The sequence below is a fragment of the Phocoena phocoena genome, chromosome 3, assembly GCF_963924675.1.
Source record: "Phocoena phocoena chromosome 3, mPhoPho1.1, whole genome shotgun sequence".
In the NCBI taxonomy this organism is placed as follows: Eukaryota; Metazoa; Chordata; class Mammalia; order Artiodactyla; family Phocoenidae; genus Phocoena; species Phocoena phocoena.
In genome coordinates, this window is record NC_089221.1 from 76508283 (window position 1) to 76521971 (window position 13689).

At 34.7% G+C, this 13689-nt stretch overlaps 1 protein-coding gene across 1 annotated transcript in view; it reads right to left on the bottom strand.

Moving 5' to 3' along the window:
* KIAA0825 (KIAA0825 ortholog) overlaps positions 1-13689 on the bottom strand; it is a 407465-nt gene that overhangs the window by 280426 nt on the left and 113350 nt on the right. The window contains exon 6 of the mRNA XM_065874850.1: positions 5012-5173. Within this exon, the coding sequence (XP_065730922.1) occupies positions 5012-5173 (162 nt within the window). The remainder of the gene's footprint in view (positions 1-5011; positions 5174-13689) is intronic.

Sequence of the window (13689 nt, forward strand, 5' to 3'; positions counted from 1 at the left end):
TCAATTTGCCTTTCACTGATGACATACGATGCTGAGCATCTTTTCATATGCTTATTTGCCATCTGTATATCTTCTTTGGTGAGCTCTCCAGATCTTTTGCTCATTTTTAAATGGAGTTTTTTGTTTTCCTGTTGAATTTTAAGAGTTCTTTGTATATTTTGGATACAAGGTCTTTATCAGATATGTATTTTGCAAATGTCTTTCTCAGTCTACATTTTGTCTTTTCATCCTCTCTGTGACCATTCCTTTTTACTTAGCATTTCCACCTTAGTAACTTACTGTCCAGATATACATGAGGACATATAAGACATACTTCAAGTAAATTTGCCGTATCATTGTTTGTGGAAGCAAATGAAGAGGAAAAAACAACCCTATGTGTCTATTAATGAGTAGCTGATTAAATGATGGTACATGCACCAATAGAAAACTATTCAGCTGTTTTTCTGAATATGGGGTGTTTCTAGATAATTGTTCATAAAAAGAAGAATCTCTGTATAGTATGACAAGATTTTGTGTTATTTTAACATGGGGATATATATGGAAGTAGTTGCCTTTGGAAAGGGAAACTAGACAAATGGAGTGGAAAAAGACTTAATTTTAACCATATATTCTTTTATCCTGTTTAAAAGTTTTACTACATGCCTGGACTATTATTGGAAAATAGTTTTAAAGAAGAAAAAAATAATAAAGATCAAGTTGTCAATGACATGAAGAGGAAACACTTGGATTCTTAATGTCACTTTACTTTTCTACAGATAGGTCATAAAAATAGTTGATGTAAAAGGTATTCACCCTGGAAAAATAACATTAATTCAAAGCACAAGCTTTGCAGGTCTATTCTTGGAACTAACTATTTGCCATTGTGTTAACTATAGTTTAAAACTTATAAAAAAGGTTAATTATCTTATATTTATCATTTCATTCCCAAATACATTCTGCTTATTCACTCAAAGTAATGGGCTTTGATGTTTACACACACCATCTACCTATTTTCAAGATGAACTAAAAAATAAGATAAGCTTCCCCAGACTTCTTTTGCTGGTGAGCAATTCTATAGTAAGATAGAAAAAGAATTATTGAGCAATTATGATAACCTGTATAATATAATCTTCCCCTCTAAATTAACAACGTTTTAAAAAATTTAATCCTATACAGAGAAGCCAAAGGGATTATTTTAAGGCAGGATTAGTAACACTGAATCTAGACTAATAAGATATCTCATGATTTTAACGAATTGTGGCATTTTTATATTTGTTTGGAATTCAAAATGGTCAATTTCAAAATTTGGCATTGTCAAACTTTATGAGCTCTTTGAACATTTAACAAATTATTTCACCTATTTAAAAATACATTGGACATTCTATACACTTATTAGCATTGTCTAGAGAAGGTAGCCCATTTTTGGCTCATCGTTCTGAAACATAGTTATTTGCATGCAGTCAACACTGGTTTCTTTAAGAGCGTGCCCAGACTAAGGACCTCAGTAGGGTAGGGCAGAGGGTCACAGGAATGCCAGCTGCTGAGCAGCCTCTGCCTATGGAGTTCGCTGTGGTTCATTTTACACTTCTGGTTAGTTTCCACACTGCCGTTTTCTTTCATAGAGAGTAGAGGTTGGCAGTACTTCCCTGTGACATCCACTTTCACACCCAAATTGGTCTTCATAGGCTCCCATTGTGTGCACTACAAAGCAACTTGCCTTGTTGGCAGCTCTAAGTGAGAACTACAAGTCTCTCTTTTCTTTACTGTTCTTTTCTGGCTCACAAGCAACCTCCCACCAAAAGCTGAATCTGTAGAAGAGACTACATCCAAGAGATAATACTATGAAAAAGTATGAAGAGAAGCCCAGGTGGCCACCTTGCAAATTTCCAATGTGGAAGCCTTCGACCTCTCTGCCCAAGAAACAGCTAAAGTCCTAGTGTAATGAGCTTTACAAACCCTAGGAGCCTCTTTACCTTAACTACATACGCCTCCCTAATACAATCCCTTAACCATCTAGCTAAGGAACTCTTAGAAGCCATTTGACCCCTCTTAAGACCCCCTAAGAGTACAAACAATCTTTCAGAAGATCTGAAATCTTTGATTCTTCTGAGACAAACCCTAAGTGTTCTTCTTACATCCAATTGAAGCAGCCATTGCTTTTTGTCATTGCTGGGGCTAAAGAAAAATGAGGGCCAAGAAACCTCCTGGTTTAGATAAATCTCAGATGCCACCTTTGGAAAATTTGAGGAACTGCCCGAAGAACAGCTTTATTCTGAAGGAGTATTAGAAGTGCCCCATAAATCAAACCCGAGTCCACTCCATAAGATAATCCTAAAAGAAATACAGTAAGATCCCATAACAGTGAAATAATGTCCTATCATTTTTCTGAAATGACCAAATTAGAAAACCATCCAATCATGACGAAACAAAAGCAAATAAATATAATGACTAAATATCTTTTCTTTCTCAGAAAATATTTCTTGTGTCTCTACAAAATCTATTGCGTTGTATTCAAATTCCTAAAAGCACTGCCAAGTTGGCCAAATCTACATTATAGTAGTAAACTTCAAAGTAAAAAGTAAAACATTTGGTTAATCATCTTTATATTTTCTCTATGTGATGTTAAGCACCTGAATATTTTTTAAAACATCTGGACAATGAAAAAAAAACCTTACTTTTCATCACATTGTTTTGGTTACATAGACATACTAGGCAACTCCTTCCAGGATTTATTAGCAAAATATGTTCCAATCAAAGCAAATACACCAATAACCAAATGACTTGACCTTTTTTCTCCCCATCCTCTCCCACACAAGATTTCTAAGCAAAACATTAACTATCAGGATAACTTAAGATTCATTTGGTTTCTTTAATCATTCAAGAAATCTTTTCCTTCCTGATTTAAGAAACCAAGGCTTTTGATAAGAATTGACTAACGTGGCTACACTGAATAAACCATTTAAGATTTTTCTTGACAATTTCCCTCAAGATCATTCTTTTCAGGGATCCATTTACATAAAATTATGGCAGATTAAATCTTGGCTTTGTTACAAAAATATATGAAAGAAGAACACATATATCACAAGAGGATGTTCTAATACTTAGGCATTTCTTACAGCTGTCCTTCAAATTTCCTTCCACTTACTATGTTTGATAATCCACAAATGTGTTTCTATAGTACACTATTATTAATGTGATACTGAAGTTGCTTTTATCTGCCATGCTGCTTATATGATGACAAATTTGGGGTAAGACTGTATATTGTGGCATAATTATATATTTTCTCTGTTGATTTTATTCAATAATCATAACTATTGCTCTCAAATACACAGCATTGGCAAGTCTCAACATTGTTGGATCTCAATCCAGCGCAGTTGAACCAGCTTTTTCTTTTTCTCCTTTTTTCCTGAAATCAGTGTGTCAACTCTTTGCTTCAGTTCTTGGCTATTTAACTTTTGTATCTTTAGAATACCTCTCTAACACAACTCTAGTTTTGAATTTATGCTGCCCTTAAGAGGAATAAAGTTCTCAGAATGAGCTATTTCTCAAGGGCCTGGCCTAGGACCAATACAAGATGAATCCAAATGGATAGGGGTCTAGATGCTTTGGAGTTCACTCTGTTTTTTGATCCACACCTCAGAAAAGATCTGCTAGAGATGTGGATGAGAGACGCCAAATCTTAGCCGGGTATGATGGATGAGTACCAACACCAAGCGTCAACCGCTTGTGGCACTAATAAATTTTTGTCAAAAATTAGGACATCATATTTCTCTATTCAGATCTCTCTTTGATCCAGTTAGTTCCATCTAGAAGACCCTCTAGGGCTCACATTACCTACTAATAAATCGACTTTTTCATTCCATCTTTTAATTTTCACATTATCTGTCCTATGTTTTTATTATTTTCCCATTTGATTTTTTTGTCATATTCAGAAATCTATATTCCACACTCATTTTTCTTTAGATTATATCCAAATTTGGAAAAAACAATCTATATTATTTATTTTATAATTTAATAGTGCTGCTTAAACTTAACCTGAAACGTAGAAGGCCAGTAACCTATGCTTAATATAAAACAAACTCCAATCCTATAACTTTTCTAACATTATTTGCCCAGGCTAGGTAAATAAAGAAATACAGAAGTAAATATATTAAACTACATGTAATTTTCACTAAGAAATCAGGTTTTGAAATTTGCATTGAGTTTTAATCACTTGCTTCCCTCACTTTGTTTTGCAAATGCAGCCACTATTCAAATTTACTCTCCTTAAAATATGTGGTATTATGTAAAAGAGAACTTTGTATAGTCCACTCTGATATAGATGAAAATCTTTATAAATATAGATATGAAAACAGAAAACATGTCTTAACCATTATGCCTCTGAATTGTTAGAAACATTATTTGAACACATGGCACAGTTTTCTTTAAAAGGATTTTGTTGAGACTAACTAAAAACAACATATTGTATAATTATAATTACAATTGTAACAACTCACATTTATTGTTTATGATATGCTAGACATTCTTTTAAATATTTTACATTCACTAAATCATTTAATTCTCACAACCCTACATAATATATTAGAATCTAAAGCACTTAATACTGAAAGAAAATAAAGAGAAAATTAACTTAGTCTTACATCATCATTTTAAAGATGAGAAACTGGTCATCTCAGGAAACTAAATATTTTGCTCAAGGTCATCAGGCTGCTAGTGGCAAAAGAGAAGCTACTAGACCATCCGGTCTCCTTGATATTTCCAAAGGCCAGGCTGTGTTTCTTTGAGTTAAAAAAAAATTTTTTTGATCGTATTTTAACTAAAGACCATTATCCAAAATTGACTTATGATGCTTTCCAATTAAAACTATGGAATTTACAATGTATAAAGGATAAAAATGTAATTTCATGGTATGCTTTATAGTTAATGTTTATTTAAAGAATTCTATCCTGTATTTTTGTTTTTTCAGGTAATGGTATAGATTTAATAGCTGGAAGCAAAAACAGAATTATAGATTTGCAGAAGAGCATACTACCTGAAGTATTCCTGGGTGTCTTGAGCCATAAAAATATTTCTTCAAATAATTCCTGAACATTTTGTTCCAACTTCAAAAAGGATTTTATGAGCTGTGATAAGAACTCGAGTTCATCTAAGGAGAGGAAAACATTTCTTCCTTTCTGTGGGCATTCAGGAGTAACTGTGAAAAGAGCAGATCAATACTGTTGAACATGTTATGTGTTTTCTCATTCAATATTAGAATAATCAATGATTCCTTAAATCATCAAAACTAACAAGATCCTTAATAATTAAACCAAGTTTGTTCTTTAGTAAATACATATAAAATCTCCTGGGAGAGTTTTCCCCCCCACACCCGGGAATCTGGAGATAAGTATTCTGTTTGATGCAAACATGACAATTAAATAATTATATTAAATCTCAGAGTTATTAACAGGAATGTGATTTGTCATTATAAAATCATATCTTATACAATTCTGTTTTTTTAAGGTCTGGCATAATTTGAATCTAGTCACAAGGAAATATCAGACAAACCTAAACTGAGGGACTTTCTACAAAATAGCTGGTCTGTACTCTTCAAAAGTGTCATGTCAGGAAACACAAAGACTAGGAAATGTTCTAGTCAAAAGGAATCTAAAAAGACATGACAACTGAAATCAATACATGATCAGCATTTTACTTTATCTTATTATAAAGGACATTATTAGGGTAATTTGATGAAATCTAAGTAAGATCTACAAACTAATGCTATTACTGCATGACTATTAATTTTCTGATTTAGACAACTATACTGTGGTTATGAAAAAGAATGCCCTTGTTCTTAAGAAATGCACACTGAAGTACATAAGGGTAAATACTTGTGATTTATTCTCAGTTCAGAAAGAGAAATCGTTTTAAGTGGGAAAGAGGATGCAAATTTGGAAATGTGGTAAAACATTAACTTTTGGGGAATCTGATATTTTTTAAAGTGTGAAATTAAAATAAAAATTTAAAAGAAAAAAGACTAGATAAAGGATATAAGTCTTCAAGACCTTAAAAGTGTTGTTCCTAGATCAATAAAAAGAAGCAAGTTAACTTATTGAATCTAGATTATATTATTCATGAAATCATAATTAAAAATAACTTGTCTAAATAATTATGATATCTATTGCTTTCCTAAGAACAATACAACTCAAAAGACTGATTTTTTTCCCTCATAATGACATTAATTGTTGTCACACTAGCATTTTAATATGATTAAAAAAAAAAACTTATACTCCTTAAGAGTATGGAGAAAAAGACTGACCTCACTAAATGGTACTTTTGACCAAATTTTCAAGGATTAAAAAAAAAAAATCCTTCCTTTTTGATTGCCACTTCTTAAAACATGTATATAGGAAGTGTCTTGAGGCTAAATTACAAAATGGAAAATTTGTAAGCTCTTAGAAAGTAAGCATTTAAAGTGCCTTTGAAGAGAAAATACTGAGTGCTACTTAGAAATGATATAAGGTCTGGAGATTCCACGTGAGGAAAAGATTACCTTTGTCACACGGATTTAGAAGGAAGTTTCCAGAAATGTAACAATTTTATGGGTTATCCACTTGCTTAACTGAAACTTTAAAATATTGGTATCAAATTTGTAGCCATGTGATACAGTCTTTCATATGATGTAAGACCAAAAATGTCACGGTATCTTTGCAGATAGTATGAGAGAGACCAGTCAGCCAACTTAAACTATGGAATTTAGTCCCGTTCTTAAAGAGTAAAAAAATGCTTAAAAAAATCTTTAAGTATTTACAAAAACTGTTTCATCTCTACATTGATGAAACCCCACATATATTAAAGTCTATCTCTAAATAGCCCTACTCACATCTACTAGTCTCCCATAGGCATGCCAGAGAACACAAGCGTGTACAATCATCATGTATAACTAAGGTTTTGCCATTAAAATCATGACCCAAAAACGAAAAGAAAGGAGAACAAATATATTATGATTCACTTAGCTGTTGCTTGATTCTCATTTGGCCTGTAGATGGAGGCTGATCTAACCTTCTAAACTATAAAGATGTTCTTTTTGGAACCAGATTGTTTATAAGGCAAATTTTCAAAACTTTTAAGAATTCTTCCTAATTCTTTAATAGTTTGGCTGGAAATTAAACATAGGTTTTGTGTAGCTCAATTCTAAATTGGAAATATTGTGAATGTTTACAAAGTAAGCAAAAAAGCCACCCCCCCAAATCTCTGAGAATTATGTATAGATATATATATATGACATAACAGTGCTACTTGTTTAAAAATATGTAGGGTTGGGGCTTCCCTGGTGGCGCAGTGGTTGAGAGTCCACCTGCCGATGCAGGCGAAATGGGTTCGTGCCCCGGTCCGGGAAGGTCCCACATGTTGCGGAGCGGCTAGGCCCGTGAGCCATGGCCGCTGAGCCTGCGCGTACAGAGCCTGTGCTCCGCAACGGGAGAGGCCACAACAGTGAGAGGCCCGCGTACCAAAAAAAAAAACAAATGTAGGGTTGGAGGATTATACTTGAAAAGGTCTTACCTTCACGACCTGGATTTAGAAGGATCCGGAAATGTAACAATATTGAAAGGCAAATCTATTTCAATCCATGAATCATTATAACTTAATAATGAAAGAGGATAGAATAATATATGTATGACCCAAATCTAATCATTTTGTCCCCGAAAAGTAATGATTATGATACAGGTCCATTAATTAGTAGTTCTTATTTCCTATTACTACTAGCTCAGCGTTCTCCCAAGGTGCATCTTGAGGGTTAATTTATGGGGAAAATAATTTGTGATGAATTCATTTTGTGAAAGTCCAATTGAAGTAAAATAAAACACAAAGGATGAAATAGAATTTCCCAAACTTATTTCTCTTATTTTCCCACACAGCATCTCACAGGACTTGTTTTAATCATCACACTTCAGCTCATGATTTCTTTCTGCCCAAGCACACCTATTTTTCTGTTCCTTAGACTTTTCACTGTTAATCACACTAGGAAAGGGTTTTCCCCAGCAGGAGTTCCCTTTACGTTTGCCTTCACTAAATTAATCTCCTTTTCCTTCTTCTTTCAAGATTAAATTCTTATCTGGATACAATCAATCCAGGAGTTTGCCTTCCCGTGTTAAGCCAATCTGGTCTTTACCTTTTTTTTTTTTTTTAAAATCACTGTAGAACTGTCTCGCTTCAAGAAATTTTGGACATATCTGTTTACACACAGGCAAATATGTTTAGCTGGGTACCAATCATTGTTATAAAATACATGAAATAAGGATTGTTGTTTTATTGTAGAATGAGCTCTATGATTCTTAGGAAATACAAACTTCTCCTAAATCCCAAGAAAATTATAAAGAAAAAATCTAAGTTTCCATTTTAGAGCAAGACATTATTTAAATTCACCATCAACTAACAATGAATAAATTCATGAAAATAATAACTAGATAGCTGAGGTTTTCTCCTCTCTATATATTTGTAATAAAACTTTTTTCTAAAATATAAAATTCTCTTCTATTCTATTATTCGGAGTATTTAGAACACAATTGAAATTTTCCTTCATGACAAGGTTACGAGGAAAGTTACTTTTTTTTTTTTTTTTTTTTTTGCGGTACGCGGGCCTCTCACTGTTGTGGCCTCTCCCGTTGCGGAGCACAGGCTCCGGACGCGCAGGCTCAGCGGCCATGGCTCACTGGGCCCAGCCGCTCCGCGGCGTGGGGGATCTTCCCGGACCGGGGCACGAACCCGTGTCCCCTGCATTGGCAGGCGGACTCTCAACCACTGCGCCACCAGGGAAGCCCTAAAGTTACTTATTTTTGTGCTGTACTCAGGGACTAATGTCTGTCCCTCTGTTAAAGGGCATTTCTCAAAATGACAATCATTCGAAAAGGGTTCTGTGATCAAATAGGTCTGGGAATTACTACATACTAACGATTCTTTTAAGTGATTCACAGTGCAAATTAGTAAAATAAAGTCTATTCACTTCTATAATATAGTTAAAAAAATTAAAAACAATGTTTCTCAAACTTTTTTGACCAATGAACACTGGTTTACTGACATATCTATTAACTTCTAGAATTTCTCAAACTGCTTAGGGGACACTGCTCTGGATTACAGTCCCACTTGAGTATTTATAGCTGCTTTGTAGTGTTTCCCCCTATTGTTAGGCCTTTCACTGTGGGTTCTTGTTGCTGCCCTTTTCCACTAATAAACTGTTGTTCCTAATAGAATCATGGTATTTTTCAGACTCCTTTGAAAAACTAATGAAAGTCTTCTAAATCCTCGTAGACACTCTTATTGAAAAAAATTCAAGTAGTCATAGTTTCAGGGCTAAACAGAACCACCTGAAGTCCATCCATGGTTGTCATAGGGCAGCATGGTCCAGGACTTTGTGTTTTATTAAAAATGCAAATCCCTAGGTCATCTCCACATCCCTTTTAAGCAAGTGCCCCAGGTGAGTTTTCTCCACAGGAAAGTTTGAGACCACTGCCTGAGGGATCCATGAACTCTAGTTAAAAACCCCTGTGGTTGAAAATCACTCTCTAGGCATCAGAAAATGGATTTTGGTCTTAGCAAGTCAACCAAAGAGATGCTATTGTATAAAACATCAATAACTATTAAAAACAAAACAAAACAAAACCCTTTACTTTTTCCATGGTCAAGAAATTTATTTATGATTTTTTTTCATTTCTGGAAGAAATATGGAATGCCTGTAGGGAATTTCTAAGATAAATTATTATTTATCTATATATTTGCTCTGGGCAAAGGTAGAACTGCTCCTAGAAAAAACACCTAAAGAATAGTTAGAGTTCTTTAGGCACACTCATCACAAATGTAAAATGATTTCCTTGAGTCCATAGACTACGTCCAGTTTATTCATTATAGTATCTTAAGAACCCAGCACAAAGTAGACACTCAAAAATACTAGTTAAAAAAATAAATGTATGAAATTCCTAGAAATATCTAACAAAGAAAGAAATATAAAACAAAGAAAGATTTCATACCTAATCCTAAGATGCATTCTTCAAAACAATAACTATTTAAAGATGTAAGTCAATAAATAAATAAATAGACAAATAATTACAGTATTATATACACACTCTTTTCAGTATTTTGTTTGACAAAATAGATTTTAAAATTATTTCTAAAAAAGAAAATATGTGCAAAAAGATATAAAAACAATGATGATGTGGAAACTTGATAAAGCATATTGATATAACTGACAAAAACAATTTTTTTGTGTTTAAAAATAAAATTATATTTTAGAAAAAAATTCCACCATTAAAAAATGCACAGATATTCATAGAACTGTTATCTTAACAAAATAGAGAATCTCTTCTCTCTGTCTCTCTGCCTCCTGTCTCTGTCTCTCTCTCCATATATATTTATACATACACACACACATATATATAGATATATCACTCATAAAGAATATATAATACTATAAATTATATACTTAGAAGTGTTTTTCACCCAGTAACTAATAGTTGGAATATTAACTCCATTATCTTGTAGCAAAAATAGGGACACTGAAAATAAATCTAGAGGGACATTAAAGCTTCTCACATTTGATCTACAACAAAGCAGCTTTTGGAATAAATATCAAAGTCCAGCTAAATCAGACAGAACATAAAAATGTGGGTTGTGGCTGAAAGTACACATATTATTTTCCAAAACCATTAGCAACAGAATTCTTGTTAATAATAGCATTAAGATACATGAGAAAATGAGAAGCTAGAAAATCAGATAATCTGAAGCTGGTGGATCAGTATAATAGGATAAAAGGTGCACATTTTAGTTTTCCCAAGTAAAACGAACACTAGCCACCCTATTATTGACTGTAAATGGATCCATTTTCAGTGAGGAAGTATTCTTGATGCCACCAGACAAGTGATGTAAAAAAGAGGTGACACACAAAAGCTATTGAAAGTCTCATTATTCCAGATGAAATTCATGACATAATCCAAATGGAAGATATTTGTTCCAGTAAAGAGAACTTCTTAACAGTCTTATAATAAGAAGTCAGCAGAGATTGCTTAGGAACAAATAACAAGCTGTACTTTTCCTAGTACCCAAGTCACTTTCTGAGAGCAGGTGGGGCTTTGGAGCACACTGTTGTGTTCCAGTGGCCTGAAGGAGCCCTGTGCCTTCTTGAGCGCCTGCTTCCAAGGAGCCACACAGCAGGGGAAAACACTAAGTCCCTTCTTTGTTACAGGAGCCTCGTCAGTGGATGGAAATCATGAAGGACCTGCAGGCATTGCTTTTTTGTCACATACACTAAGAAGAAATTGAAGCTGTTTATCCCCCTTTCTATGGCATTATTTTTGTAACTTTTCGTTATTTTTCAAATTTATATGACTAGGAAAGCATTTGAGGTAAAGACAAAGAATATTTCCACCTTAGTTTTCCAAACTGAATTTATTATTTCTTATCTCTTTCAAGGAAGCTTCCATATGTACTACCCAAAACAAACAGGGTAAAACTTTAAGATACATTGAGTAAATGAATGAGCAAGTCAATTAATGATTAAAAGGAGGAAGTGAATAACTTTGAAGTTGAGTGAAAGTGTAACCAGACACAATGAATACATAGACATTTAGATACCCCACAGTTAAGTGTCAGGACCCTTCTTCTATATGGTGAGAGGATGCAGAAGGAACTATAGGGAAAGCTGAGCCTCAAAAAGGTAAATGAACCTGAACGTGAATTCAGGAAATGTTTAACTCTTAGAAGCTGGAAGTTGGACACCCCTTCTCTTTCGCTCTTTCCCTACTTTTGTTTCTTCCCCCATGTTTTATTATGGGGCATGCTGCTATTTCTAGCACCACTACGTGAAGCACAAGAGGTAGCACAATGGACTAACACATGGAATTATGAACCAGAGGGTCTGGGTTCAAATTCTGCCACTGCTTCCTACTAGTTGTGTGACTTTAGGGAGTTATTTAGTCTCTCTATGCCTCAATAGTGTGGAAGTTTTAACTGAGTTAACATGTTAGAACAGTTCCTGAGAGGTAATAAGGGCTGTATAAATGTGTGATATTACCACCTCCTCTGAGAAGCCTGCCCTCATATCCTAGGCCAGCTTGGTTTCCTATTCTCCATGTTCCTCCCTATTTTACCCTGCACATATCTTTATTTTAGCACTTACTGTGTCATTTATAATAATTAGTTTGGGAGTTGTCTCCTGCAACTTTAATCTGAAAGGCAGAGATTTTTTCCCTCTTTACTGCATTCCCATTATCCATCATAGTGGATGATACATACTGGTGAGTGTCAGAGACAACACCAACTGTTTTTAACTCATTTTGTTTGGCTTTTTTCCCTACCATAAGCAAGCTTCTTTAGTACAATACTAATATTAAATGAGTTTAACATTAACTGTTGTATGTCAATTTTTAACAGGAAATACTTTGGGAAGTAAGAACCATAAACATTATATCAAAGACCTATTTCACTGTAAAATACTTTAAATATCACTATTATTTAATAGGTCCATCTCTAAGCTTGAACATGCATAATATTGAATGGTAGCTCTACTCCAAGACCTTCCACTGCTTCTTTGCTATGTCAACCCTTCAAAACACTGGTTTTATTTTCATGTGTGTGTGGTCATCATCTTTCTTAGGGGCTAATATAAGCTACGCACCTATGCTCATAGAAAGAATGGCATATGATTCCAGGAGGTTCCCCGATCCAGTGAGGTCTTAGGGCCTCATTGATAACCTGCTTAAGGCCCTCTGCCTTGGTGTGCCTAACCTGATGAGAAGTCAGATGAGCAGGCCTCAGGGTTCTTCCTCCCACTGAGGAGAACTGTAGCTTCTAGAAATGTCTACTTCCCTTTGCAAGAAGAATGGGTTTGGTCCAGCTTCTACTTCATAATCTCCTTATCACTCTTTCCATATGATAAAAGTTCTCAAAACATTTACAGAGACTCTCTGCCTACTAAGACATAGGCCCTGTGGTAAGGTGAGGGAATAAACTGAGGAATAACTAACTAATCCTCTACCTGCTCATGAATTTAGATGAACACACAGATTAGTACCAAGTGGCTACTGCTTTGATAGTGGGACACAATGACCAAATCATTCTATTAGAATAGATTGAATTGCTAGTATACACCATATCTGCATTTGCTATACCTTCTTTCTCTGAGTGTTCCAGGCAAAGATAGTTGTTATGCTTAATTTTGCATCCATTGACAGGACTGGTAATCGTGGTCTAAAGACAGGTAGACCTAGGGACAGAGGGAGTCACTGTGTTTGGAATAAATCCTCACAACCCACGCAAAGCCCCCACGTGACATGGAGACTTGCTGTTCCCTTTGGAAGGGCTCACATAGCAAATCTCTCCTTGCTTCACATACCACTGGCTGAAAAGGGTGGAGATAAAGTCATCTTGAAGCTATTCTTCTGGGTCAGTGAGAAAAACTAAAAAGAAACTGCTTCTATTATTACCCTTTTATGATTCCCAGGCCAACACTGGCTCCACTGGATGTTACCTAAATGTACTGCTAAATGATAACAAAATTCTCCCACACTCCATTCCATCTTCTCTGGCAGAAGCTGTCAGTATTACATTAACAAGGGATCAGACTTCTCATTCATTTGCCAAGGGTATAATACTCCTGTCCCTCTGCTATTTTCTCTTTCTTATTTTGTTTTTCTGACTGAGAACATGAGAGAGAATATCTGACTCCTGATGCGGTCACTG